The 24,595-nt window shown below is 53.5% G+C and overlaps 3 protein-coding genes across 3 annotated transcripts; 2 read left to right on the forward strand and 1 right to left on the reverse strand.

Moving 5' to 3' along the window:
- The first annotated feature begins 678 nt into the window (after nt 1–678).
- On the forward strand, nt 679–15,391 carry LRRC61 (leucine rich repeat containing 61). Its single transcript, XM_032762127.2, has 3 exons — nt 679–810; nt 3,083–3,252; nt 13,949–15,391. The coding sequence occupies exon 3, from the start codon at nt 14,108–14,110 to the stop codon at nt 14,885–14,887; it is 780 nt and encodes a 259-aa protein (XP_032618018.1). The 5' UTR covers nt 679–810; nt 3,083–3,252; nt 13,949–14,107; the 3' UTR covers nt 14,888–15,391.
- ZBED10 (Putative protein ZBED10P) lies at nt 7,126–8,405 on the forward strand. The gene is given in 4 exon segments (XM_032762132.2): nt 7,126–7,341; nt 7,453–7,569; nt 7,661–7,910; nt 7,913–8,405. Coding segments are annotated over 4 exon segments (1,008 nt in total). The 3' UTR covers nt 8,338–8,405.
- Nucleotides 15,392–15,552: 161 nt separating the features above from the next.
- RARRES2 (retinoic acid receptor responder 2) lies at nt 15,553–17,868 on the reverse strand. The gene is made up of 5 exons (XM_032762128.2): nt 17,695–17,868; nt 17,359–17,463; nt 16,241–16,336; nt 15,844–15,967; nt 15,553–15,674 (listed from the first exon to the last, which is right to left on the reverse strand). The coding sequence occupies exons 1-4, from the start codon at nt 17,866–17,868 to the stop codon at nt 15,854–15,856; spliced, it is 489 nt and encodes a 162-aa protein (XP_032618019.1). The 3' UTR covers nt 15,553–15,674; nt 15,844–15,853.
- Nucleotides 17,869–24,595: the final 6,727 nt, after the last annotated feature.

Consider the following 24,595-nt stretch of genomic DNA (forward strand, 5'->3'; position numbering starts at 1 on the left):
TATGGGCTTGCCCTGAATTCTTTCTTGCATGAGATCCAAGAACCCACTCTTAGGGCCTGGATCAGGACCCCTTTCTGGTAACACCAGGAGACACCCTGGGTGGGTTTCCTGAACCCATAGATAAGCCTTCCACGCGGGGAGACCTGGATCCTTATCGTCTTTGTGGCCCCTTCCATCTGCACGTGCGGACGAGGCCCGGGTCGCACTCGGGCGGTCAGCCTGGCACGCACAGCGCCGGCGTGCTGGGGGCCTTGGGTGCCACCGAGTCCGGGAGGAAATCTAGGCCGCCATCTGCCCGGAGACTCGCACCTGTGACCACCACCCAACATGTATTGAATAAGGGCTTGGAGGTCCTTTCTCTAAGGCCGCACCGATAAACGATTACCGACTGTTGACTTCACGGCCCTTTCGCTTCCGGCCGCACTGCCTCGCTGCCCACGCCTGCGCACTCAGGCGCCGCAGGCAGGAGGAACGTACCAACTGCGGGGCGGGGGGTGCCCGCGAAGACCCCCGCAGGCTGCGCTCCCGGAACTAACCCCTGGCGCATCCCGGAATCCAGAGCGCCTACTGCGGCCTTTGGCCAGGCCTCCTGGGCGCGTTCCGGGAGCTCAGGCCTGCGGCGCTGGGAGAAGCACGTTGGCCAACACGTCGGGTGGTGGGCGCGCGGCCCAGGGGTCAGGGGCCGCTAGGCGGCGGGCGGCGGGGCTGCGGCTCTTACCTGCAGAGGAGGCACCGGCTCTGCGGTGCGGAGTTGCGCCGGACTTCCCAGCTTGGCCAGTGGCTCCGCAGGCTGCCGGCTCCACCCCTCAGGTAAGCGGAGACTGGGCCGCCGAGGTTCAGGGAAGGCGGCGGCTGTCGGGGCCCGTGCCGGCCCCGGGTAGCCACCTCCTGGGCCAGCCGTGCCCCCGCGCCGAAACACACTGGGAGAGGCCAGAATCTTCTGGAACAGCCAGCCCTTACCCATCTCTCCCTCTGTGCCGAGAACTGCCCTGAAATACTGTGATATTAATTAAACTCGTTTAACCCTAACAATCTCATGAGGCGGGTGCTGTTATATTCCCATAATGTAGACCAGGAAACCGAGGCGTGTGCTGGAGCAGGATCACCGCCGTGCTCAGAGAGGGGCTCTGGATGCCATGCTGTGACTCCATTGCTAGCCCTAAGCTTCCAGAAAGCAGCAGAGCGCTGCCGTGTAGTTTGTAACAGATCTCCCCTTGTGTCACTTTTTTGCACAGTATGAAACCTAATGATGCATGATTATTATTTAAAACATCTTGCTTAGACTTTATAAGTACTCAAATTTGCGTGTGGGACAAAACCCCAAAACATACAATGGCTTGCTCTCTTTTCACACGTTCACCTCCTCCAATCCCTTTCTCTCACCACCTTTCAATCTTCTCACAGATGTTGTGGAGGAAGATGAGACTTGAGGGCCCAGCCGGTGCTTAAAATCCCCTGCCTGTTGGGAGTGGAGTAGACACTCTCCCCGCGCAGTGCTGGAGTTGAGAGCAGAGGGTCTGGAGGGACTGGGTGGAGTGAGGAGTGAGAAAGGCCTGGCATAATCATGGAATGCCCAGGGTGGGGTTCTACTTCTCTTGCAGGCACAAGAGAAGTAGAAGAGTGGCCCCTTTCCTTCTGGGCACGCACTTGGGAAAAGGCTTGGTATAAGAACAGTGAGAAGAACGTGTCTAATTTCTTGAGCCAGTGTGCGGAGGTGCTTCCCAGCCCAGGCTAAGCCAGATCACTCAGCCAGCCGCTGGCTGCCTTTACAGATGTACGGTTCCCCCTGAGCAATCAACACGCCTGGCTCTCAGGCATAAGCTGCCTCACTTCCCTTCTGCACAGCCCTCCAGGACTTGCCTGCCACCAGACCCATCCTACTTTCTCTGTCAGGAAAAATGAGATTTCTTCCTGGTCTCTTGAGGCCAATCCCTTCCACCGCCTGTGCCCTGGATCCCTTTCTCCAGGAAGCTTCTCTTCCCTGTGTAGTTAGCCTCCCCGCTCTTCCCAGGGCACCTTCTGTTTAGGGACAGAGCCAAGCCTTTTGCCTCCCATCCCCACCTCCAGCATTCCCAGTTCCTGCTTCTCCCCCACTTCCTGCTGTGCCGCCCACTGAAGGGACCTTTGACCCCGCTGACCACTGCTTTTGGAAAGTCTTTTCTTGGTTTCCCTAACTTCACTTTACTTTGGTTTTTCCTTGTCTCTCCCCTCTGCCTCTCAGTCACCTTTGAGATCTGCTCATCCTCTCACCTCCCTGTGTTGTCAGCATTACCTGGGCAGCCCCCTCTGGTGTTTTCCCTCAGTTTCTCTAGAAACTTGCCTGAAGATTTGCCCCAAAATAGCCCACATGGACCTGTGTGAGTAAAGAGGATCACTGTGGAGTCTCTCTCCATCGTTTCCTCCTCTTCCACTTGAGGCTTAGGCATGGGCCACATCCTGAACAGCTCTCCCCACAGTCTCCTCCACCCGTTCTGCCATCACCCCGCCCTGCCGTCACCCTGGCCTGGCCCTCTTTCCCTTTTGCCTCCCAGGGATGTGCCTGCTTCCCATGTGGCCTGGCTAGGGCGCTTTCCTGACTGCTGCCCAGATGATGGACTGTGGGCAGGCTTGCAGCCCAAAAGGCCGTGCCTCAGCTTAGAAGCCCTTGGAATCTTGTCTTCTTGTGGTTGTAGGCCTCCAATGTGTTGTCAGCTGTGGTGATCTGTGTCACAAGTAACTTCTTTTTTTTGAGACAGGGTCTGGCTCTGTTGCTCAGGCTGGAGTGCAGTGATGCAGTCACGGCTCACTGCAACCTCCACTTCCCTGCTCAAGCCATCTTCCTGCCTCAGACTGCCAAGAAGCTGGGACCACAGGCGCGGGCCATCACAGCTGGCTGATTTTTTTGTATTTTTTTGTAGGGACAAGGTTTTGCCATGTTGCCAAAGCTGGTCTCAACCCCCTGAGTTCAAAGCAGTCCACCCATCTTGGCTTCCCAAAGTGCTAGGATTACAGGCGTGAGCCACCACACCCGGCCACAAGTAACTTCTTAGTTATAAAGTGCTGGAATTTATCAATGACTTTCTTTTTAAAATTTACGTTTTAGATTCATTTGAATTCAAGGTTGGCTCTCAACAGCGCCAGCTGCACTGTCATCCTAAAGTACTTCTGTGGAAGAGAATATGGTGGTGTTACTGTTGTGCCACTGATGACACAAAATCCCAGTTCTACCTGACGGGTCTGCGAGGATTGAAGATTGTGCAGCAATAGCCTAAGGTAAACAACACCTTGCAAGACGGGTCTAAGCTCTTCAGTGTAATAGACCCTGTTTCTCAGTAGGTCAGCCTGGGGACCCCCCAGGGATCCCTCCCCGCCTCATAGCACCGTACCCCACTTTCCCCCGGTCTAATGATGAGCCCATTTCTAGGTTGTCATCTCATCCTGAGCCCCAAGTGCCAGCCAGGCAGCTACTCTCCTCTATTCATATCTTGAAGGCACAGTGCTGGCTCATAGTAGACATTTGATGAATTTCTGTTAAATGATTGAGTGAATCAAGAGTATCTACAGAGTATAGCATTTATGATGAGACAAAGCTAATTGGGAAACAGAACAAGATTGGTGTCCTGGGGTAACTGGGTAGGTCTTAAGATGAAGATTCTGGGGTGTGCTGGGTGCAGTGGCTCACACCTGTAATCTCAGTACTTTGGGAGGCTGAGGCAGGGGGATCGCTTGAGCCCAGGAGTTCAAGACCAGCTTGGGCAACATGGTGAAATCCCGTCTCTGCAAAAAACACAAAAATTAACTGGGTGTGGTGGTGCACATCTGAAGTCCCAGCTACTTGGGAGGCTGAGGTTGGGAGGATTACTTGAGCCCAGGAGGCAGAGGTTGCAACAAGCTAGATCATGCCACTGTATTCCAGCCTGGGTGACAGAGCAAGACCCAGTCTAAAAAAAAAAAAAAAGACTTTGGAGTGTGACTGTGTTCTGCAGACAGCCTGTGGAGGCCTGGATGTTCACACTCTGGGGTTGCAGTTTCCTCAGTCATGAAGTGAGAGTTAAGTGCCTTCTAGTGTGACATCTGAGAGCAGTTGTGGGCCCAGGACAGCAGCCTGTGTTTCCTTTGCTGCTTTACCTAGCCCCGCCACAAGTGTCACCTTGCAATAAGCCTTCAGTTCTTGGATTTATTGGTGGCTGAAAGTTCTTGCGAGATGGGCTCGAAGTTGTTGCCACTTAACCCTTCTGAGGTTCTTCTGGCTGGGAGGAGCTCCTCTTTCTGGCCAGAGTCTTGCTTGAGCCTTCTTAGCCATCTTGTCACCTGTTATAGGCAGCCCTGCCATCTCTGGTGACCCTTTTTAAACATTACCCTGGTGAGTAATGTTTAACATCACCCTGGTGAGTAATGTTTAACATCACTCATTGTCAGATCTTTTTTATCTTTTTTTTTTTTTTTTTTCTGAGTTTCAGTACCAGTAAGTCTTTATTTATTCATTATATCTTTCCAGGGAAAGGAGAAGGGAAGTGAAAAGGGTCAGCATGTGTGTTACAAAGTGATTAGAAAATGGGAAAGGAAGTACCTGATACAGAAAAATCAACCATCCAATAGATGCACCCCAGAAATGGAGTAACCAAAGCCCAAGGGGCCCTGGTCTCCTGCAGTTCAGGAATGAGGGGCAGGGATCAGGGAAGGTACAAGCCTTTCTACCCTCCCTCCCTGCCCCTAAATTCAAGATTTCACATAAAGCTTTGGTTTCTAGCAGTAAACATGGGGTTACATTCATCTCTCTCTTTTTAAACAATCTTGTAGCCACTTTGACATAAGTTCTTGCACTGGGCCGGGCGTGGTGGCTCACACCTGTAATCCCAGCACTTTAGGAGGCCAAGGAAGGAAGATTGCTTGAGCCCAGGAGTTGGAGTCCAGCCTGGGCAACATACTGAGATCTTGTCTCTACAAAAAAATAAAAAGAATTGGTCAGGCGTGTTGGTGTACACCTGTAGTTCCAGCTACTTGGGAGGCTAAGGTGGGAGGATCGCTTAAGCCTGGGAGGTTGAGGCTGCAGTGAGCCAAGATTGTACCACTCCACTCCAGTCTGGGTGACAGAGCAAGACCTTGTCTCAAAAAAAAAAAAGTTTCTTGCACTTGCATAAAAGTTCCTAAGTGACTTGGATATATACTCATATTCCTTTGCCTGGTCTCCTGACCCCACTTCTACGTGGAAGGCCCCCGGTTACTTCTCCCTTCTTTGAGATTACGGATTAAGTAGGTTTGATCCATCCAAATAAAGTAGTGTCTTCAGTGTTTTGGGTGAACCACATTGACTCAGGGTGGGAACAAGCGATGGAGGGTTCCTAACTTCTTCAGGTTGTTCTCATACATCATTTAAGAGTTGCAGAGATAGCCCGAGAATTCAATATATGCGTGTGTGGGTATGTAGGTTTTCTTTTGGGGTAGGTGAATGGAGAAGAAGGTACAGTAGAAGTCAAGTTTTTAGGGCAGAAGATCTGATCCAAAATAGGAAATAGAGGAAGGGAAACACAAAGAAAGGATAGTTCAAAATCCCTACTTCAATATGAGGGTCCCCCAAACTCATGTTTTACATCCTTTTTGCCTGGTTCAGAACTTTCTGTAAAGATACTTTGGCCATTTTTCTCTCAATACAAAAAAGTTTGTAAACAATAAAACCCCAAAAGAACATGGAGAAAGACCAACACAGTACAGTTACACAAACTAGACCACCTAGCAGTCAACAACTGCTACAAAGTCCACACAAATACAGGAACTAGAGGGGGCAACATCAGGGGGAAACAAACCCAGGATCAGATGTGCACCCCTGAACACGTTCTATCATGCTTGTCCCATTCCAGCCCAGCAAGGGAGGTTTGCAGTGATCCTATAGCATGTAAATGAAGCCCCCTTTTCTCCTTAGTTACCGTGATACTGAATCAGCGCTGCAGCAGGGCAGGACGCTGGCTGTGCACACCGCATGAAGAGGCCCTCTCTTACAGGGCTCCCTTGAACCCAAGAATTTGGAAACGTTAAGAATTTTAGTCCTTGCTTCATATATCCTTCCCTAGACAGCCCAGGATGGGTACAGGGGCACCGGTCTTAAAATTTAGCCTTCCCAAGTCACGCTTTTTACGAATACACACACATACCCTCTGTTGTGGATGGCAGGCCTAGCACAATCCAGTGAAGGACGGATCTGGTGTGTGAAGCAAGTCCCCTGCCCTAGGATTAGGAAACCCTCAGCTAACCTTGGTGTCCCTTGGTGTCTCTGCACCTTAGTCTAATTTTCTATCTTCCAGTAGCCAGAGATCAAGTCTTGATGCAATCCAGTTGAAACCTAGTCTCCCGTGAAACATTTTGAAGGTGGGGGGGTTTCAGGAGGGCACTGTGGCAGAAAAGCCAAGTCTCTGGCAAACATGAGGTAGTTCAGTAGGCTGGGTCCTCCATATAGTTGCTCTTCGTGGTTAGAAAAACAACCAGAAGTATCCTGCTATGCAGGCCTGGAGCTTCTGCCAACTTATCCCTGAGGTTGCTCAGTACCTGGGAAGAGTAAGGCATGAGGGACCGAGATTAAAGTAGACAACGTCACAAACAACATTAAGGGGAATAAAAGCTAAGATGCACGGGTAAACGCATGGGTAACACAGCTAGTGCTGCGGACACCTGGGAGACGGGGGACCGAGGTACAGTATCCAAGGGAGCAAATCAGTCCCATCGCACTGGCCCGGAGCTGGGTGGGGTGAGTGTGGGAGCTGCAGGTCTGCAGCGGTCCCCCAGCCACACTGTCTGCCTGTCTCTGCCACCCATTGCTTGGGACAGTTCCCAGCACCCTGTCCCAAGAGTGGGCTGTGAGGAAACAAGATGTGAATAAAGCCTGGCCTGCCCGTGAGGGATTTCCTCCCTCAGAAGGTAGTGGCTGTGGGTTGGGTCCATTATCTGGTCTCATGCTTAATCATTTCACTCCAGCATGGGAAATACTATGATTACCTGTCCTTCTTAAAAAGGAAAACAACTTCCCTGTCCAGGCCACTTTTGAGAGCTGGAGATTCTAGGGGTGGTGCCTCAAAGCATGTAGGCTCCTGAGCGATTTCCCCCAGCTGCCCTCGTTTGCATTTGGATAGAGCTTGGTTGGAGTTCCAAGGGCTGATGCTGGGAACCTTGCTCTGGGTGCAAGGCCTGCCCCTGGAAGGAGCCGCGGAGGACTGGCAGCTGGAGGTGCTGGAGCAGGCCAGCCTGTGGCTGGGCCGTAGCTTCCTGCGGGCGGCCTTCCTGGTATCGAGCAGCTGCCCCAGCCTGGAGCAGGTGGCCAAGGGCGAGGGCTGTACCCACATCCCTTGTTTCGCCCACTGCCTCGACTCCCTGGTGAGAAACTTTCTGTGTCACCATCACAGTGTCCAGATCATCCTGGGCCCTGCCAGAGCCACCTGCAGACATTTCTAAGGCTCTGTGGAGGCCCAGGGACTCCTCACCCAGTTCCAGCGCCAGCGCGGCCTCCCAGCCCACCTGCCCATTGAGGAGCTCTTGGACCACTGGGTCTCGGCCTACCACCTGCTGGAGTGGCTGGTGGAGCAGCAGCAGCCCCTTTCAAGAGTACAAGGGCAGGCACCAGCTGGGGAAGGCTGGTGTCGCCTTGTCAGCCACATTCTGGAGCCTGGCAGACAGCCTCAGCAAGCTCCTGCAGTCCTCTCTGAGCCATGTGCTGCCCCAGCTGCGCTACCTGCACATCTTCCTAGAGCAGGTTCACGCACACTTTAAGGAGCAGAGTGTCAGGGAGGGGGGCGCAGCCATCCGGCTGACTGAGGGGTTGGCCCTGCAGCTCTACACTGACTGTCAGCTCAACAAGCTCTTCTACCGCGAGGAGTTTGTGCTGGCCACCTTGCTGGACCCTTGCTTCAAGGGGAAGATTGAGGCCATCCTGTCATGGGGGCCAACATTGACCACTGGAAGCAAGTCCTCATGTACAAGGTGAAGGAGATTAGGGTGTCTGAATACTCTTTGACTGCCCCAAGCCCCCTGCAAAGCCCCAGGGGTCTGTGCGTGGACCCCACCAGGGTAGCCAAGAGCTCCGGGGTGGAGGGGAGGAGCCAGGGGGAGCCTCTGCAGAGCAGCGGCCGCTCTGGGGCCTACCTGCTGGCCCAGAGGGAGAAGGGCTTGCTGGAGAGCGTGGGGCTGCTGGCCTCCAAGAGGAGCGGGGGCTTGCTGTCCACCAAGAGCCACTGGGCCAGCGTCATTGTCAAGAAGTATCTGTGGGAGAATGAGACCGCTGGAGCCCAGGATGACCCCCTGGCTTACTGGGAGAAGAAGCGAGAAGCCTGGCCACCACCTATCTGTCTTACCCCCGACAGGAGCCTTCTCTGAAGGCATCTTTGCCTCCCTGAACAGCCCCACCCTTGTAGAGCAAAACTCTTCTCTCAAGGTGGAGGCCATTGAGCATCTCCTCTTCTTGAAGACCAACCTGGAGCAGTTCCCCAACTACACCCCACCTCCCCTCGTCTGCTCTAGTGGTGACCTGGCCAAGGGGATACAGACCCTGCAGTCCGCTCAGGGTGGGTTGGCAGACATGGCAGGTGCCGGTGCTCACCCTGCCCGTGAACTCCTAGAGAGCCCCTGCCTGTAGTAGGTCAGAGCAGAGAGCCGGGTGTTGCATCCTGGGCGCCATATGCTGATGGCCAGAATCTTAAACCTATTTGGTAAGAAAGGGTCAGTTTCTCACTTGACAGATTGCCATATTTTTTTTTCTGGGAGATGTGATTTTCCATCTCCCCATTACTGCCTTTATGTCTAGCGGTGTGTTCCGAGAAAAGGCTTACTCTCTTCGTAGGTGACTGTGAATTTTGTACTACCTGGCTTTGTACATGTGATGCTGTGTTAAAACATGAGTGGGTGTGAAGGTCCTTGCATACACCTTGTCTGTGTGGATAAGTGGATACATGCCCTTAAGAGGCTTGCTTTCTCAAAAAGTGGCCAAGGATGTGGAGTGGGCATGTGCTGGCAGGTGGGATATGTCCTCAGCCTTTGGGGGCCTGGATAAGCTATTGCAGCGCTTTCTGAGGCTTTCAGTATAGGGAGAAGGAAATCCCAAGGGTAGAATAGCCATTTCCAGAGGGAATTGCACACATACTCGCACACACCAGTCTTTTGGGGGATTTCAGAGTGGCCAGAGAAACCGACTGAAGGGACTGACCAGCTAGCTAGGAGAGCTGAGACGCCAGTCCTCAAATGGCGTTCTTACCAATAGTCTATTTCCAGACTACTGGAAACCTTGGGGTTTCTTCCTTCAGTGACAGCACCCTCAGTAGCTCTCCTGGGCTCCAGGCGGCTGGCTGTACACCCTGCCTGCCATCACCTTTGCCCCAGCTTGTCCTGGACCACTTTTAAAAGGGAAGTCCCTTATTTGGAAGAGAGAAAGGATGTGTGTAGGACACGCTCATCATGGATTGCTCAGAGTTCCTTTAGGGCGGAGCTGAGGGCCTGGGATCCAGGAACCGGTCGGATTGGGTGGGAGAAGAAGGAAGGGGGTGGCCCATCACCCCAGCAAGACTTGCAACCAGGTAGCCTAAGGGCTCCTGGTCACTGGGTAGGGTGGCTGCTGAGATGCAGGTCGGAAGAGGCAGGGGAAGGCTCCAGGCCTAACTTGGAGCATGTCACTGGCCATGGGGGTGAGGGGACAGACTGTCCCCTCACTGGCTGGCAGCCCCAGGAGCCTGTTCCCTTGCCTCTCCTGGATGGGTTGTCAGCCCTGTGTTTCACTGTGACCAATTCATTATAACATTTGGATATTACTGAAAATGTAAGGAAGCAGGAAAAATTAACTATACTCCTTTCATTCAGAGATAGCCTCTATCAATAGTTTGACATTTTTCCCTCTTTTACATTGAGATCATACCCTAGGTACTGTTTAGTATGTGATATTTTCATTTTCACAGTATAATAATTGCACCTGTTAAAGTTTTGTAAACATTTAATGACTGGAGTAGTATGATTTGAATTAAAGTCTGGCCTCCAGATTGCTTAGATCACTCCACTGCCTGTAGCACTAGGTGTGGGAATGGGGTGGTGGGGACACATTCGCAGGTGATAGGGGGCTGAGTTTGTCTGGGGGAGGGGCCTCACTACTGCCCCTGGCTCTGAAGCCATTGCATCTGGATAGGAGGGGCGGGGCTTGCTGGATCTCTCCCTGCAGTGTCCTGCACCTCACTCGCAGCATCCTGACTCACATGTCGGGGTGGGGAGGATCTGAGAATGTGATGCATCCTCACGTTGCCTTGGGCAGCATGTATGTCTGTGCTTCCATCCCTGAGCAGTCAGAACTGTTCTTGGAAGTGGCATTGTGGCTCTGCTCTGTGGCATCACCGAGCGGGCTCATTTTCTGGGAGAGGACTGGGAGGCCTAGAATGGTGAGGCAGCGAGGCTTGGGAGAAGAATGTGAGAAGATTGGGTGGGGGTGAAAGGAAGAGGGTGAGAGAACTTGATGGCACTGAACCAGGGGGCTTGGGCTCTAGAACCTTCACTTTCATCTAGGGGCAGTTTTGTCCCCCAGTGGACATTGTCAATGTCTGGAGGCGTCTTTAGGTGTTCCAAGTGGGGTAAGGGGAGTGGTTCTGTTGGTGTCTAGTGGACAAAGGCCAGGGATGCTGCTCAGCACCCTCCAATGCACAGGACGGCCTCCACAACCAAGGCTCAGCCTGCCCAGATGGCAGTAATGCCAGGGTTGGGAAGCCCTCTTCTAGAGCGTGAGAGCCTCCAGTCCACCCGAGGCTGCTCTGGGTTGAAGTGTTCCTCCCCCTAGACTTAGCTCTGCCCTGTGGTCATCATTTCCCAGGTAGAAGACACTCACCAAGGCCTGGGACCATCTTCCCTGGTTCTCAGCCTCCCTCAAAGGGCCCAAATGCCATCCTTGTCACCAGTCCTCTTTCCAGACTCTCTTGCTAGGCCAGGAGGTCTCTGTTCCCTTCGTTTCCATAGTTAGGACCAGGATGGCTCCTTCTGGAGGAGTGCTGAAGCAGGTGAACGTGCGGGAAGCCATCCTCCTTATGTCTGCCGGCAGCCTGATGTTAGTTGGGTCTGCACAGGTGGGCACCGGCTGGTTCTCAGTCCTACCAGGCTACCTGTTTGCAGTGTGCAGGTGATGGGCCAGAAACACAGCAGAGGTCACTGACCCCCAAGAGAATGAGGTTTTTGCATGACCCATCACCAAGACCCAGGTCTGCATCGTGGTGAGGGCAGGATGGGGCCACACTGGTGCAGGGCTGTGTGTTGGAGGGCAACAGGGAAGGGCCGATTTCTGTCCCGGTGGGATCTTTCTGCTCCGTTTCCTCTTCTGTAAACCATGTTCCTGGTGTGAGCATGCACAGTTGCCTGCTTCTGTCTGCCTGCTTCTTTGGTCTCTCCCTTTGCTGAGCCATCATCTCCATCTAAAAAGCCACTGACCCAGTTCCTCAGGGCATTCACTTAACCTCTGCAGTCCCACTCTGGCCTCACCTGTGCCCAGGACTGCTCATCCAGTGGCTGTGTCTCCAGCCTCATCTCATCAGAGTCCAGTGGGGCGTCCTAGTAGTGTTGGTCTCACTCCTTAAAAGCCTTCCGTGTTCTCTTCCCTCTGGCTGCTTGGCAGAATCCTTCACAGACTCGTTCATTCAGCCTCATAGGTCAGCCTCCACTTCTGCTGCTCATTGTGCATAGGACATCTTCCACATTCACTCCTGAAATAGTGGGTGGGTGGGAGGGGTGCCTGCTCCTGGAGAGAGGCCTGTGAGTTCTTAGAGAGCTCTGTATCCCCAGCATGGTTGGCCCCATGCACTGCATGCCCTCCTTGATGCCAGCTGCCATCTCCCTGCTGATGGTGCCTGGATCCTTCCAGCCTGGAGCTCCAGCTGCCTCCTGAGCCCCACGCCACACTCACTCAAGCTGAGTACTGTATAGCTGGATGTCTTCTTGTCTCCAACCTGTCCCACCTGCATTTCACATGTCTGAGAAGGGAGCCCCGGGCTGGATGCGGTGGCTCACGCCTGTAATCCCAACACTTTGGGAGGCCGAGGCAGGCGGGATCACCTGAGGTCAGGAGTTTGAGACCAGCCCAGCCAACATGGTGAAACCCCATCTCTACTAAAAATACAAAAATTAGCCAGGCATGGTGGCACATGCCTGTAATCCCAGCTACTTGGGAGGCTGAGGCAGGAGAATCACTTGAACCCGGGAGGCGGAGGTTGTGGTGAGCCGAGATCGCACCATCGCGCCATTGCACTCCAGCCAGGGCAACAAGAGTGAAACTCTGTCTCAAAAAAAAAAAAAAAAAAAAAAAAGGAGCCCTTGGCATACAGTCACCCAGCAAGATTCCCCAGTTGTCCTAGGCTCTTTTTCCTCCTCCCCATTGCTTCCTCCCCTCCTTAGGGCCTGTATCTTTTGTTTTCATAGCAGACAGGTTTTTAGTGCCTGGTGCTCCTCCTGCACCCCCCACCTTAGGGGCCAGAGCAGCTTTAATCGAATGCAAAGTTGATTGCATCACTCCCTGTTTACAAACCCCAAAAGATTCCATTCCCACTGAGGGAATCCACACTTCTTGGCAGATGCTTCCAGTCCCTTTTGGAAAGTATGTATAAATATTTGAGGTATAAATAAAAGGGAATGAGCTGGAGTGTTGCAGACTAGAAGGGAGCTAGATAAGGAAATGGGGGCCATATGCACAAGGACTCCCCTTCCCAGATGGGGTGGAGAGGACATAAGGATGGCAAGACCGTTTACATCCTCGCCAGCTCCCTGGTTGGGAACATAGTAAATATCTTTGTTGATGGTGTGGGAGGAGCTAAGTGGACCAGGCTCTGGGCCTGGTTTCCTTGGAGAGGGGAAAATGAAAAGTGTTGATATGTAAACTCAGTCACCGACACCCTGCATCAGATCTGCAGGGCAGGCATCACCCTGCCGGCCTGGGTGAGACTCCTGGGGCTGGGCCTGGCCAAAGTCTGCCAGGTTGGGAAAGCTGCGCTTGGAAGAGGTCTGTTATTTTCCTCACTGCTTAAATCTTGAGGTCCCTCCACCAGGCCACCCCTGCTTTGTGCCACAGTCATGCGCTGGCACCTGGACTCACCTGGTCCTGCAGCCCCTGGCAATTTGATGTGCCCCTCCCGGCTTTCTGGAGCCACCCTTCCCTCCCTCCAAGACAGCCTGCCCTTTGGGAGATTTACGTTGTATTTGCAGCTGGCACTATGCTGTCTGGCACATGTATCAGTGCTGTTCCATTGATCTGTCTAGCTGAGGCCAGAGCAAAAGAGCTAGCTTTGGCGGGCAGTGAAGTGGTGGGAGCAAGGGTGTGGGACCTAACCAGGCTACTTACCCCAGCCTTCCCTGTCCCTTCACTACCTTGACCTCAGTTTCCTCCTTTAGGACTAAAGGCCAACTTCTTATGCTCTACAGCTCCAACCAGAGGCACCAGTTGGCCCATATAATCTGGAAACAAGTTTGAATTCATTGCTGTTAAAAAGAATTGCAGTAATACTGAGTGAATCAAACAAGGCACATGTGCTCTCGTTTGCATTGCATATACATTGATTATCCCAGAAAGAAAACAAAAGAAACTGGTGATGGTGGTTACCTATTGCCTATTCAAAAATAACGGTTTAAAAAACACCTCAAAATTAATAGGGATGGATCGTGAGTGGTTACTGAAAAGGTAAAATAATGATGTTTTGCCCCTAGTTTGGATTTGACGGGAAGAACTGGTGATATTGGGCCTGAATCTGTCCAGCATGGCCCTAACCAGCCGGGGCCAGTCTAGGCTGCTCCCCTTGGGTTGGGCCTGTACCCCATCCCTGTCACTCAGATGGCTTTTGTGGCCTGTGTCCCAGTTTGGTCTTCAGGTCTTGCCTGGCCAAGATTGTTGGTTTTCATGGTAAGAGCAGGGTCAGACTCCCTGCCGTCACCTGCTGCGTAAGACACAGAAAGTGCTGCCTGCTGACTGACTGTCTCTCCTCAGGGACTGGCTGGCTTCGAGCAGGGCATTGGAACCAGGCCTCCTGGCACTGGCCTGGCGAGAGTGGAAGGTGCCTGCTTTGGGGCGAGCACCGGCTGACCCCCAGTGGAACCCTGTGACAGTCCTGCCAGGGCCCAGGCCATCCCAACCGACTTCCATCTCATGGAGCCTCCAGGGGAGAAGCCGGGAGACGCTGGCGGGCTGCAGATCACACCCCAGCTGCTGAAGTCACACACAGGCGAGTTCTCCCTGGAGTCCATCCTGCTGCTGAAGCTGCGTGGCTTGGGACTGGCTGACCTGGGCTGCCTGGGAGAGTGCCTGGGCCTGGAGTGGCTGGACCTGTCAGGCAACGCGCTCACCCACCTGGGCCCGCTGGCCTCCTTGCGCCAGCTAGCTGTGCTTAATGTCTCCAACAATCGGCTGACGGGCCTGGAGCCACTGGCCACCTGTGAGAACTTGCAGAGTCTCAATGCCGCAGGCAACCTACTGGCCACCCCAGGCCAGCTGCAGTGTCTGGCCGGGCTACCATGCCTGGAGTACCTGCGGCTCCGAGACCCTTTGGCCCGACTCAGCAACCCGCTCTGTGCCAGCCCCTCCTACTGGGCTGCAGTCCGGGAGCTGCTGCCTGGCCTGAAAGTCATTGACGGTGAGCGTGTGATTGGGCGCGGTAGTGAGTTCTATCAGCTGTGCCGAGACCTGGACAGCTCCTTGCGTCCCAGCTCCAGTCCAGGCCCCAGAGCCACCGAGGCCCAGCCCTGGGTGGAGCCAGGCTACTGGGAGTCCTGGCCCAGCCGGAGCAGCTCCATCCTGGAGGAGGCCTGCCGGCAGTTCCAGGACACACTGCAGGAGTGCTGGGACTTGGACCGCCAGGCCAGCAACAGCCTGGCTCAGGCGGAGCAGGCACTCAGTTCTGCGGGCCCCACCTCTTCCTTTGTCTTCTGAACATGGCCCATGGCCCAGGACAGCCTGGCAGGTGGCCTCACTGCCCCCAGCTACCCTCCCTGCCCCCACACTCGTCTTGGTTGCTTCACACTGGTTACTGGCCCTGCATACTGGGCTATTGCTTTTTCCCTAAGAACAGCCCCTCCCCACCATCCCTCCACATGCTGCAAGGACACACTGAAGGGCCTCGAGCAGGTGTAAGGGCTCCCACCACCCGTGAGCCTGTGTCCGCAGCTGCTACCACTCCGGGCTGCTCCAGCCTGCGACTTAGTGGAAGGAAGTACTTCCTCCTGGAGCTATAGGCGAGAAAGGTAGGGATGGGCCAGCCTCCCATCCCAGCTGTTGGGAGAGAGTAGGCAGGCTGAGTGGCCCAGAGCACTCCAGGAAGCGGGCCTCCCCTACCTTGCAAATGTGCCTCTCCAGACTGCTCCTGCACTTCCCTCCCATACCTTCTCTGCCCGTTCTCGTCCACACATCTATTAAATGCTTCTGTTTTCATTTGCATCCCTGCCTGGCATTTCATGGGGGCACCTCTGGCTCTGGAGCACAGGAGGCTTTGCTCACCCTGCCCACAGGAAGGGGTCCCACAGGAAGGGTCCTGTCCCCCTGCCTTGTCTGGCCACCTCTGAGCTACACTGAGGAGGAAGGTGTGCAACACAAGGAGCTGAGAGGCAGCTGGGAGAGCAGCTTTATTATCATGGCCGAGGATAGAACAGGGTCCTCTCTCTGGGGGCTGGGGTCTTCCACTGGTTACCACCGGCAGCGGTCCTGGAGGCGCCACGCAGCTCTAGACAAAAGGGAAACAGGTTTGGGGGTGGGGGAGGTTGCTTCAGCCCCAGCCCCAGCTTTCCTCCCAGGCTCCTGACCTGTCCCAGGCTCCCAAAGCCCAGCCCAGCCCCTCAGCATTCCCAGGGCTGGCCCCATCCAGACGGTGCTCTCTGCCCCCTGGTGCCTACCGGTGCTGGCTCAGCTGCGGGGCAGGGCCTTGGAGAAGGCGAACTGTCCAGGGAAGTAGAAGCTGTGGGGGTCCTCACCAGCCCGCTGCACCCTGATGCACTGGGTCTCCTGGTGCTCAGGCTCCTGCCAGCACCCAAAACTGTTCAGGCAGTGTAGGAGGGGCGGGCAGTGCCCGGGAGAGTGGGGCAGGCAGTGCCAGTGGAGGGCTGCCAGCATCCTGGGCCAGGCCCACCTCCACATCCCCCGGAGAATGTCCAAACTAGGCACAGCGCCTTCTAGCCCCCACTGCCCTCCCTCCCCCTTGGCCAAGCTTCTGCCTCGGGATCGGCCCATAGGCTCAGCTTCCATCCATCTTCCCAGCCCTGTCCCCACCTCTGCACCTTTGCCCCTTCTTACCCACAGAACCTGGGTCTCTATGGGGCAGTGGACCATCCGGCCCAGAACTTTGTCCTCAGAGCCCAGTTTGATGCAGGCCAGGCATTTCCGTTTCCTCTGTGGGGGAGTGGAGAGCATGGGGTGAGCAGTGGAAAGGGGTGAGGGAGGCCTGGGCATCATGAGGGTGGGAGCTGGGGCTGCCCATCATGGGACGAGATCCCCAGCTAGGCCCTCGAGCCCAGGAGCAAGAGGTCATGCAGGCCAGCAGGTTTCAGGCACAGCCACCCTAGAATGTCAGAAGTCAGACCCATGCAGTTTTCAAACTATGGAACTATCGTGTGTGTGCAGGCAGGAGTCCTTCCCAGATGGGTTGTGTGGCACATGCATGAACACGCGTGTATGTGGTTTGTATGCAGGAGTGTGGGTGGATGGGTGTGTGATGTATGCATGGATTTGTCTGCTTATGCTCATGTGAAGGCAAGAAACCTCCTCCGATGGGTTCTTCCCACCCAGCGCCTCCAGAGTGGCTCAGCTGTCACCTATTCTATTTATTAGATTTTCTTGTAAGATTTGATTTGAGGTTGGTGAATCATTGCTATAGTCCAGTGCCCTCCTTGAGCTGACAGAGGGAACTGGGGCCTTTACAGAACCTGTAATACAGAGCCCAGGCCATGCTCACAGAGCAGGAACTAGAACACAGTCACTGCACTCCCAGCCCAGGCATCACCCCCACGGTGGAGGGTTTGCCCCCACCGTGACTGATGACTGGAGTCCTGCTAGGCTAGGAGGGTACCAGACACACCCACACAGCCGGCTCCTTCCACCCAGGCCCTGATGCTTGAAAGAGGAACTCAGACAGAGGTGAGCCCTGCTCTGATGAACATAAGTCCAGGGTAACCAAACCATCTTCCTGTCTGCCAGGCCCCAGCTCCCACCAGCCACTCCCACAACCTTGGGCTGAGGCTGAACCACTCCACCTCTAAGGAGGCTCTTCACAGTGGGGTCTCTAACCTCAAGGCTTCTTAATGGACCTCCCAATTCCACGCATGCACACCCAGGCATGTGCCCCACACCCCAAACCCCAGGTCCATGCACTCACACCCAGCATGTGCCCATTGCTCTCACACCCCTTCACTCACCCCATTGGGCCTGACTTTGCACCCGGGTTTCTTCCAGTCGCTCTTCCGGCAGCTTGTCTGCTGGAGCTTAAATTCCAGCCTCACAAATATTCCAGCTGGGAAGGGCTGCGGACAGACAGGCAGGCAGAGGATGGCCGGTAGCCAGCTGAGGGTGCAGAGCAAGCCCTGGTGTGATCCGCACCTCCCTCACGCAGTCACATCCCAGCAGGCTGGACAGGGGCCTTTTCTCCAAAGGGCTGGGGCTCAGAGCCCAAGCACTTCTGTCCCGCTTCCTGGGAATGCCCTGGTCTCCCGGGGTGCGACCCTCCCCGCTCCCGCCGGGGCCATGCTACTCACCGTGTCCACGGCGCTCTCCACACTGGTCTCCTGGAAGGCCCACTGCACGGGCGGGTGCTTGTGAAATTCCTCCAAGGCCACCTGCAGGCCCCGGCGCTGGGCTTCCGTGAGCTCGGCGACGCCCACGCCCACCGCGCCCAGCCACAGGGCCAGCGGGATCAGCAGCCGTCGCATGCTTCCTTGTCACCCTGGCCCTGCGAAGCGGGTATGTGCCCCTCAGCTCTCTGAGCCAGCCCTAGCCGCCTCCTCCCGCGCCCTGCTCTGGGGGTGGGCCAGGCCTGTAGAACACCGGGCAGAGGTGAAGGAGCCTGGAAATGGCCCTTTCTCCAAATTGACCTTGGGGTCCGCCTGGTCCTCTCCGCTCCCTCCCACCCTGCCCGCGCTGTTCCCTGGGGCCTGCAGTTTTAGCAAAGTTCCCTGCCCACACCAGGAATCAGTCAGTTCCCACTCCCACCCTCCACTTGCCCATTCTGTCTCTCCCTGGGTCTCCGGCACGACCCACTCTCCTCTCTGCCGTCCCCGGAGCCCCTCTCTCCTTTCCCCGCTCAGCCTTCTCCCCGACCGTGACTCCCTCCCCGTCCGGAATCCCCCTGCTCCCACGGGGTCCCCCCCCCCCCGCGTCCCCGAGGTCCAGGCCAGCCGGGGGAAGGGGCAGGGGCCGAAGGCCGAATACTTTTGGGAGGACCTAAACACGTGGGAGGGCCCGGACGGGTGAGAGTCGCGGGAGGCCTAACCCTCCCGGCGCGGGGTCTGCCGCGCGTGCCACCAGCCCGCCCCAGTCGCTAGGAATGGGGGTCTCGCGCCGCCCAGCCCTTGGCTTTCCCGCTTCAGGCAAAATCTTCCCTCCTTCCTCTTTTTTCTGGGGCCTTCCCCACGACCCCTCTCCCAGCCCTTCTGATCCGTCCCCTGATGCATGACTGGGGCCACCGGAGGGGCTGACCCTCCCGGAGAGCCCCGTCGATCCTGGTGGTCTTGGGACCGGAAAGCGACAGATGTGGAAACCGAGGCCCCTCAGTGAAGAGCTGCCAGGGTGGTCGCCTTAGAGCACAGGCGTTCCTCATTCCGCCTGCGCAGCTGCCCCTCCGCCCGGCTGCCACCCCAGCCCGCTTCCCCTCCTCACGTCCTTCCCTGCGCCTGGAGGTCTCCCCTGACCGTCCCGCAGCTGAAATCTTGGCCTCGCTGTCAGCCTCTTCCCGCTCTTCTTCTCGCGGGGCGGCCCCCACCTCCTCCCACCCCCACCTCCTGGACCCCCTCCAGCAACTCCGGCTCCTCCCCTCCCCCGTGGGACCGGCCTCTGGGGCGGGATGCCCTCCCGCGCCCGCCCTCCCCATCCCACCCCCCTCCTTCCCCTCGATCCAGCCCTCATGACCCTGACCCTGTCCCTGGCCGCGGCTGCAGGCGGCTCGCCCAGGTGCGCGGCCCTCGGTCCCACCTCCCTCTGGCTCGGGCCTGAGCATTCCGCAGTCTTGGCCGGCCCGGGCCTCTTCTCCGCTGCTCTGCTCCCCCAAGGGCTTTCTGTGCCCCACTCCTGCCCAGGCAGGGCTGCCCTGTCTTGGGTCCTTTACAGGGGACCATTCCCCAGCGTCCCTGAGACACTCATCCTGTGATTTCTTCCCCTAAATACAGACATTCTCAAACCAAATGAGACCTCGATGAGGTCCCTACACCTGATCCCACCTCCCACTCCCTGAGCCACACTGAGAAGGAAGGTCTCTCCTTTAGGGAGGACTCTGGCGCCTGCAACCTTGATCGACAGCAAAGATGTCCAGTGTGTATCCTGCATCTGCCTTTCCTGACCATTCCTCGTGTCCCATTCTCCGTTGGACAGATTCTCACGGGGAGTGGGGGAGCCTTCGGGTGTGGCAGAACGGCATGATGGAATTCATAAGGTGAGCGGAAACTCAAGGAAAACTGTCCAAATACCGGCTCGACTCCTGGGTACGCTGGAGCAAGGATGAAGAAGCTCTGGGACTTTGCACATCAGTAACCACCAACACCATGCCTCGGTTCCCACGCCGCACGGATCACCTGAAGTAGAGGATCTCATGTAACTTCATGGCTCTCTCTGAACTTCTGTTTATCTGTAAGATGGGGATCAGAAACTCTGTCTTAAGGAGTTGTTTTGAGGATTAAATGAGGAAACATGAAAAGCAACTGATGTCCAGTGCTGAGCACAAGGCTTGTGTCCCCTACTTACGCATCCCTAACCAGGATTCTCCACTTAGAGCTAAGAATTTCCTTTACAGTGTGCTCTGGGGGCGCCAGAAAGAAACTCGGCTTCCATTAACCACTTCCAGGTGCCTGAAATCCCACCACTACTTAGGGCATTTCACTCCCCAGCTGTGAGCTACTCAGCTGCCCTTAAGCAGAAAGAGATGGGATCTGCGTTCCCTGAAAGCTTTAGATGGGGTTAGAGAGAAAAGATGCACCCAAATATGTTTCCCAGCCCAAGAACTTGAAGGAAACCAAAATATTTCACCTCAAAAAATACTTCTTTGACACATTTCAAGGTGGCTGTTCAGAATGGCTGGAAATAGAATAACCAAAAAGCTGTCTTTTTGTGGAGAGATTTGCATCTGTAGAGGAAACCTGCATTGATGTAGCCAGACTTTCTCTGAGGCTCTCCCTTGTCTAGATCTAGGAAAGATTAACTGAGAGGGTGACACTTTTACAGATTTGAAAGAAACATTTACCTTCTGTTCTTTCTGAGGGCTGCTACCTGTGAGGTGTCATCTACCTAACAAGACTCCCTTTGCCAACCAGGCCTCCTCTTCCCTCCCTTCCATGACCTGTCTGGCCACTATCTGAGCCCCCATATTTGTATAAACTCAAGATGGTGGATAAGCTTCTGTATCCCATTGAGGGGTTGGGGTAATCACTCTGTGGTTCTCTCTCATGCATGTTAATAAATATTTCCTGTTAAAGCTGAGGCAGGAGGATTGCTTGAGCCCAGGAGTTCAAAGGTGCAGTGAGCTATGATCACGAAACTGTACTTCAGCCTCTCTGGACAGAGCAAGACTTTGTCTCTAAAATATAAATAAATCAATTCATTCTATTAATCTGCCTTTCATCAGTTGATTTTTCAGCAAACCTTCAGAAGGTGAAGGGGAAGTTTTCCCTTGGCCCCCACAGACCCATGCTGGGGGACGTCCTGAGGATGGGTGAGGAGAGAAATCTTCCAGGACAAGGTAGGACTTGAGCTGAGCAAAGCAGGAAACTCATCCTGACTTTGGTGGGGGCTGGGGGAAAAGTTGCATCAGGCCTGTTGCAGGGGAGGTGAGGCGGTTGAGGTGGGGAGGTAGGTTGGGAGCAGGGTGGTGGGAGTTGTTGAGGGAGGAGCCAGTCTGGCTGTACTTAAACGGCCACACAAAATTCACTTTGGGTGTAGGTATGTGAGGTGCACCCCAAAGAGGTGGACAGTCCTACTGCAGAGCACTCATAGATGTGGACGTGTGAAAGGACTACTTAGGGCATATTCATGAGCTCAGCTCTAGGTAACATGTCCCAATCCAGGGGAGCAACAACAGGACTTCACTATTTAGTGATGGTTAATGATCTTCCTGGTCATCACAGCTAAAAAAAGTAGACTCACATATCCAGTTGTTCCAAGCTTAGTTTTCCAATAACTGAACTGAGTACCAAAAAACATTGTCCTTTAATATTTGCAACCACATTGACAAAAATAGTTTATTTCTTTTAGAATAAGTGATTTGACTTTGAAGTAAGAGCATATCAGTTGCAAAACTACACCTATTCAAGTTAAGTACATTTGCCAACTTGTGTCAATTTGGTACCATTAACATAAATTCAAAAATGATATTGCATAAATTCAAAAGCCACTCTAAATTTATCAATATCAACTAAGAATTCTTCACATTTTTCTTGAAATTTTGCCAATTTACATAATGCTGTATATTATAATTAAACCCTCTGTATGTTGATTCTTGTGACAAAAGTGTAAATTGTAATTATTTGTCACTATTATGAAAATATTTAATTTGAAATGCTTATATTTGTCTGGCTAGGTCACAAATGAGGTTTCCTTTCCTGGATATTCAAATATAGCCCATTTATATGTAGTGTGGTATTGGTGAGAAAACACTGACTTTTTTATTTTTAATTATTGAATATTTGGGTTGAGAGTAGTGACTCATGCCTGTAATCCTAGCACTTTGGGAGTCCAAGGTGGGTGGATCACTGAACCCCGGAGTTCAAGACCAGCCTGGGCAACATAGAGGCTATCTTTACAAAAAAAAAAAAAAGCTTAATTAGCTGAGTGTGGTGGCAAAAGTCTGTGGTCCTAGCTACTCAGGAGGCTGGGCGGGGGACGATCACTTGAGCCTGAGAAGTCAAGGTTGCAGTGAGCTATGATCATGCCACTATCTGACCCTCCCACCTCAGCCTCCCAAAGTGTTGGGATTATAGGCTCAGGCCACCGCTCTCAGCCTTGGCCACAGAGCAAGACCTTGTCCCCAAAACAAATAATAATAATACTTATTATTGTATATTTGGTAATCATGGCTTCTGTCTCAAGAAAATCTTGGAGTTAGTTAAAAGTACAGTAAATCTTAGGAGAACTCTTCCACAACCCTGACAATGAGCTTTGGTAAAGAAAAGATCATTAAATTCATTATCTTTCATTGCTTTCAACAGTTCCATAAAACCAGCAATGATTCATAGCATTTCCACGTAAATACTGAATTAGTTTTAATGGCTGTAGCCATGAGACTTGCATAGAATAAATTTCAGAAAACTGAGCACAAATATCTGCAATATGTACCCTAAAGTGAAATGAAGCAACATTGGAAGCATCAATCTCTTGTTTTAGCATTCCAATAAATACCTCAGTCACACCAGCCACAGGGCAAGTGTTCCTGAACCTGTGGCTGGTGGCTACCATATTGGATAGTGCAGGTAGTGCATGTGTTACCAATTATGTGAGTAAAAACTAAAACCAAAAATGAACAAATTTATGTGTTTGTAAATGCATGGAATATTTCTAGAAGGGAAAAACAAGAAACTTGTAACAGTGTTTGTCTGTGAGGAGAGGATCTGTCCAGCTGGGGAAAACAGAGGCAGGAAAACTGTACTCCCTTTGTACTTTTAAATTTTCATAACTTGTGGATAATTTGTCTATTAAAATATAAAAATAACTTTTAAAACTATTTTTTGAGACAGGGTCTTGCTCTGTTGTTCAAGCTGGAGAGCAGTGGTGCAATCATGGCCCACTGCAGCCTCAACCTCCCATGCTCAAGCGATCCTCCCACCTCAGCCTCCCAAGTAGCTTGGACCACAGGTGCATGCCATCATCCTAGGCTAATTTTTGTATTTTTTTCTAGAGACAGGATTTTGTCACATTGCCCAGGCTGGTCTCAAACTCCTGGGTTCAGCAATCCACCCACCTTGGACTCTCAAAGTGCTGAAATTACAGGCTTGAGCCACTGTGCCTGGCCTTAATACTTTCAAAATCAGAAAACAAAGCAATAGCTTTTCTTTTGTCTTCTTTTCTTTTCTCTTTATTTGAGACAAAGTCTTATTCTGTTGCCCAGGCTGGAGTGCAATGGCATAATCAGAGCTCACTGTAGCCTCCATCTTCTAGGCTCAATTGATCTTCCTGCCTCAGCCTCCCAGTAGCTAGAACTACAGGACCACCTCACCCAGCTAGTTTTTATTATTATTTTTTTCAGGAGAGAGGAGGTCTTGTTATGTTTGCCCAGGCTGGTCTTGAACTTCTGAGCTCAAGTGATCCTCCTACCTTGCCCTTCCAAACTGCTGAGATTACAGGTGTGAGCCACTGTGCCTGGTCCCAATAGCATTTCTGAAAGCTTACTCTGGCTGCTGTGTGGAGAGTGGATAAAAGGGAATAAATCTCAGCAGGAGACAATTGTGATTGTCCAGGTGAGAGATGAATGTGGCAGGGACAAAACTGGAGGCAGTGATGATGGGAAAACAAAGTCCAGAAATACCTCAGGACTAAAGCACCACGGTTTGGTGATTGATAAGATGTTGGGGTCGAGGTCAACAGAGAGGGGTGAATCCGAGGTTTCTGGCTTGAACAGCTGTAGACATGGTTTTGATCCTCAGGGAGAGAGAGACTCAGGAGGGCAGTGAGAAGTGTGAAGTGTCTGTGGAAAATGCCAGTGGAGATGTTGACTGAGCAGGGCTGGTGGAGCTCTGGCTGCAGATTGGAAATTGTGTTATCTGCATGCAGATCGAGATCAGAGCAGAGATGAGATTGGGGATTGGAGCAGGAAGTAGCTGGCCCTGGCGGTAGGAGAGTGAGGAGGGAAGAGGTTAGGACCTCACTGGGAGGGGATCCAACATGGAGTAAGAGGGGTGGGTGGATGAAGGTGAGCCGGTAGGAGCTCAGTGGCAGGTCAGGAGCATGTGGTGTCACAGAGGTGGGGAAGGGGATGTTGGGAGGAGGAGGCAGGGCTGGCAGTGTGTGCCCAGAGGTTTAGGAAGATGATGCCAGAAAGCACTGGACCTAGTGAGGCCAGCGGTGACTTTAGCAAGAACTGTCTCAGTGTGGAGTGAGTGTAGAAGCACATGGAGGGCAGAGGGAAAGAAGGAAGAAGGTAGAGCTGGTGGATCCCGGAGAAGCCAGGGCCAGGGAGGGTGCTGTGGTTTCAATGTGCTCCCCAGAAAACATGTTCTGGAAACTCTTTTTTTTCCTTCCTTCCTTCCTTCCTTCCTTCCTTCCTTCCTTCCTTCCTTCCTTCCTTCCTTCCTTCCTTCCTTCTGTCCTTCCTTCCTTCCTTCCTTCTGTCCTTCCTTCCTTCCTTCCTCCCTCCCTCCCTCTTTATTTTCTGGCAGAGTCTCGCTCTGTGGCCCAGGCTGAAGTGCACTGGCATGATCTCGGTTCACTGCAAACTCCGTCTCCCAGGTTCAAGTGATTCTC

Source organism: Hylobates moloch, unplaced genomic scaffold, assembly GCF_009828535.3.
Source record: "Hylobates moloch isolate HMO894 unplaced genomic scaffold, HMol_V3 SCAFFOLD_1, whole genome shotgun sequence".
Taxonomy (NCBI): domain Eukaryota; kingdom Metazoa; phylum Chordata; class Mammalia; order Primates; family Hylobatidae; genus Hylobates; species Hylobates moloch.

Coding starts and splice junctions, on each gene's coding strand:
- LRRC61 (XM_032762127.2), top strand. CDS start 14,108: ATGGAGCCTCCAGGGGAGAAGCCGGGAGACGCTGGCGGGCTGCAGATC.
- RARRES2 (XM_032762128.2), bottom strand. CDS start 17,868: ATGCGACGGCTGCTGATCCCGCTGGCCCTGTGGCTGGGCGCGGTGGGC. Junction 16,337..17,358: donor GCAAAGTCAGGCCCAATGGG/GTGAGTGAAGGG, acceptor ACTCCCCCACAG/AGGAAACGGAAATGCCTGGC. Junction 15,968..16,240: donor TAGAGACCCAGGTTCTGTGG/GTAAGAAGGGGC, acceptor GGGTGCTGGCAG/GAGCCTGAGCACCAGGAGAC.